Here is a 3,856-nt window from a genome sequence, read left to right on the forward strand (position 1 = left end):
CACGTGTTAATTATGAAAAATTATTTGGGTCTTTACAGAACCTTAATAATGTCGGAGTTAGTACGGCAGTAATGCTACATTTAAAGGCGCATGCGCGAGAACACAGCTTTTACGGGAATCTAATTGGCTGTACAGTGCGTATACGCGAAAACGCGACTTCGCAGCAACACTGCTGACACTGGTCTAGTTTCCACCGAAACATTAATTCACACCTACTGCGGCGTAGAATGACATTTAAGTCGATGGAAACACGTCGAATTGCACTGATTTCGCTTTCGCTTCGATCTATAAATACTCTACTTCCAATGGAAACGGAACACTAAATTTAATCCGTACCGGAGTGAAACCGAATTGAGAGTTTCGGTGGAAACTAGACCACTGTGCAACACTGACCAAACCTAAACTGATATTGTTCTTTGACAATTTTTTATGACATTCAAGAAAAACGTTTTGTTATAAACATTGCGAATTTATTCGATGATTTGCACTTTATAAGACGTTTAATTTTAAGAAACAATAGGTTTTTCTTACTATGTAGACTGCATTTTAATTGGATCATCGTGTATTTTTTTCTAGCTGTTACTTGCAGGTTAGGTTACGCGAGGTTAGCTTATGTATGTAAGTTTTTTCAATTTTTTATGTAAACATTAGAAATAAAATTGATTAATGTGAGTTTACATAAAAATTTAATTTATCATTTAATTTGTTTTTTTATTTTAAGTATTAAAAAAAAGTATTTTTTGCGTAAAAATATAGGAAGTATTGAATTTTTAATTGCTTATTAATAAATAAATAAATAAAGTAATAAATAATTCAATGCATATGTATATATGTAATTATTAATTGTTATATGTATATATGTAATTATTAAAGTATTTAATTTGTTTTGCATTTATTAATCTGATGATTTTGAATAGTTGTTTTTATTTTTTAGGAAAAGGATACGAAAGACTGACAGTTGATCTCATAAATCATTATGAGTGTCTTTAAACTAAGACTAATCTGTTTACTACAAATAATTGAACTACCCAGATAACGCAGAGCTCATTTAAACTAGATAAAACATAGCAATTATGTCTTTTAGAATACGTTTAGCCCGTAGCAGGCCTGTTAGACTTCTTGGAAGTGTTGCAATGAAATGCTGGGCTTTCAGTGGGATTTACATTTTTGCGTTTTTCTTTTTGTACTGGCTGTATGGTGGAATCTTAGCTTTCTTCTTGTTGTGCTTTGCCACTACTGGTTTGTATTCATTCTAGTTACATGTAAATAAAGCTTTTTTTCATATTTAGAAAATTTATATATTTTTATAGGAATACTGTATCACAGAGAGGATCAGCTTCTTTACTATCCAGAACTGCCAGCACATTCTAGAGTTTATGTACCAGCTCCATCATTATTCAGTTTGCCGTATCAGAGTGTGTATACCAAAGCTGGAGATGGTACAATGCTGCATATGTTCTTTGTTTCACAACCTGAAGATAGAATGAAGAAAGTACCTACAGTATTGTTTCTTCATGGCAATGCTGGCAATATGGGTCATCGGTATAAAGCATTGTTTTATTACTATAAAAAATTTGTATTTATATATATAATTATTTTATTATTTATATGTGTGTGTTCAATGCTTTTTTTATTTTATTGTACAAGAATATAAATTTATATAAAAAAGTATTTTCTTATTTATTTTGTAAAAATCAAGTTATTTGTAAAACATAACAAAAATATATATCAATATAAAATACATTTGTTTTCTTTCAGGTTGCAAAATATAGTAGGATGGTATCATAATATTCAGTGTAACATTCTAATGTTAGAATATCGAGGTTACGGTTTGTCACAAGGTTCTCCATCAGAAGAGGGTCTCTACATGGATGCTCGAGCTGGATTAGACTATCTGTATAGTAGAACGGATATTAATACAAATGAAATCATAGTTTTTGGTAGATCATTAGGTAAAAAAATCAATCAAAATAATATTTGTGAAATATTCTTTTTTCTTTTTTTTAACCCTTTTACTGCGATGAAGCCTAATAGAGCGCGCGTAATAGATGGTAGACGTTCAGCCGTGTTCGAAGCTACAGAAGCGAAATTTTTTACTGATATGCACATTCTGTAAAAAATATTAAAAATTATAAAAGTCGTCAAAACATTAAATTCTATTACCTTAATATAAAAATGTCGATAATAAATACCGAATGCCTGAAGGCGCTTTTTTAGCTTGAGCAATATCAATTGAACGCCTGAAGGTGTCAGTAGCTCAAACAAATGACAAGACTGAAAGTGCGTTCGCTTTAAGTGCTTACGCGCTTTAAGTGCTTACGCGCTTTAAGTGTCGGTTCATCATTGCTATCAAATGTAGAACAAAGATAGATCGACACTCACGTGAACATGCAAGGCAAACATGTTTTTACTTAAATGCTGATAAGCGCTAATATATTCTGAACAAGCTTTCGAAACGGTGCCTATAGGCATCAATAGCAGTAAAAGGGTTAAAGTATACAAAGTTTATAAGTGATCTAAATTAAATGTTTTTATTAGGCGGAGCGGTAGCAATTGATTTAGCTGCAAAAGAAGAAAGTTCGCGAAGAATTTGGTGCCTTATACTTGAAAATACTTTTACTAGTATACCAGATATGGCTGCTTTATTTGTCGGATACAAGTTTTTGCAATATCTCCCGCTCTTTGTATATAAAAATAAGGTATGTAAGAGAATCTTCTTTTGCGTTTTTTATATATTTTTGCATTTCCAAATTCTTATACATTCATACTTCTTTGTTCTCCGTTGCAGTATTTATCTATTCTGAAAATTTGTTCAGTCACGGTACCGACTTTGTTTGTATCGGGTCTGGCAGACACGCTCGTGCCGCCTAATATGATGGAAGATCTTTTCAAGAATTGCCGAAGCTCATTCAAGCGTTTACTACCCGTTGTGGGCGGCACGCACAACGAGACTTGGTGCCAACCGGGTTATTATCAGAATATTTCCAGTTTTCTGATCGAGCTCAGAGAAAATCCTCCTTTGCGAGTAGTCTCTAGTCATTGGCAGATTGACGATATCTGAATGATATCGATGTAAATAACAATTAAGAAAATATAGAGCTACTTCCTCATGCTGTATTGGAACAAGTTGTGACCTTACCAAATCATATTAAGAGATTTTTCACATAAATAGCATTAAAAAAATTATTAGTTTGTAACGGAATCGAATAGAAAAAAATCAATAATTCTTGTGTCCGAATCGAGATTACCCCAATAGGCATATTGTGAGAATATTGCACAAAAATGGCATCATGAATGTCGACAATTTTGCAATGATTGCACTAAGATGATTCGCCATAACGCAACAATTTTGGCAAAATAAAATTTTTGTAAATAATATTTGTCAAAAATTAGAAAAAAGTCGTTATGCATTTCTATAAGTATATACATGAATTGATTTAATTTCTTCATATGCAATTATATTTCTACATGTTTTAAACATCACATAGGTAGCTGAAATTTTTTTCTCAATTATTGAACAAATTTTTAAATTTAATTTTGCAAACCTACTGCTAAGATGATTGCCATATCGTTATTGTTTTACCGAAATAATATTTGGAAATTAATTTTACACAGTTACAAATATTTTATAAAAGATCAATATTTTTACATCTGTAATTATATATATTTCTCAAAATATATCTACATATTTACAAATCACAATTTTCATGCAAGATTTTGTCACATAATGTCATAATTGTTTTCCTATCGGAGTATGTAATTAAATTGAGTTATTAAATAAATTACATGATTAAATAAATTCGTGGGAAAAACTTATATATCAAGAGAAATTTTTATGATATTAAAAATGTGTAAA

At 30.8% G+C, this 3,856-nt stretch overlaps 1 protein-coding gene across 3 annotated transcripts; it reads left to right on the forward strand.

Annotated features, from left to right (window-relative positions):
- Window positions 1-258: 258 nt before the first annotated feature.
- LOC109862730 (protein ABHD13) lies at window positions 259-3,343 on the forward strand. Of its 3 annotated transcripts, none has more exons than XM_020442860.1 (6): window positions 259-618; window positions 935-1,239; window positions 1,311-1,542; window positions 1,759-1,952; window positions 2,539-2,699; window positions 2,789-3,343. In XM_020442860.1, exons 2-6 carry the CDS (start codon window positions 1,074-1,076, stop codon window positions 3,059-3,061), a joined length of 1,026 nt encoding a protein of 341 aa, XP_020298449.1. In that variant the 5' UTR covers window positions 259-618; window positions 935-1,073; the 3' UTR covers window positions 3,062-3,343. The 3 variants fall into 3 exon arrangements, with proteins under 3 accessions (XP_020298449.1, XP_020298450.1, XP_020298452.1); XM_020442861.1 differs by having other exon boundaries at window positions 259-614; XM_020442863.1 differs by having other exon boundaries at window positions 259-589.
- The last annotated feature ends 513 nt before the right edge of the window (window positions 3,344-3,856 follow it).

This window comes from Pseudomyrmex gracilis, unplaced genomic scaffold, assembly GCF_002006095.1.
Source record: "Pseudomyrmex gracilis isolate BER0280 unplaced genomic scaffold, ASM200609v1 scaffold_2293, whole genome shotgun sequence".
In the NCBI taxonomy this organism is placed as follows: domain Eukaryota; kingdom Metazoa; phylum Arthropoda; class Insecta; order Hymenoptera; family Formicidae; genus Pseudomyrmex; species Pseudomyrmex gracilis.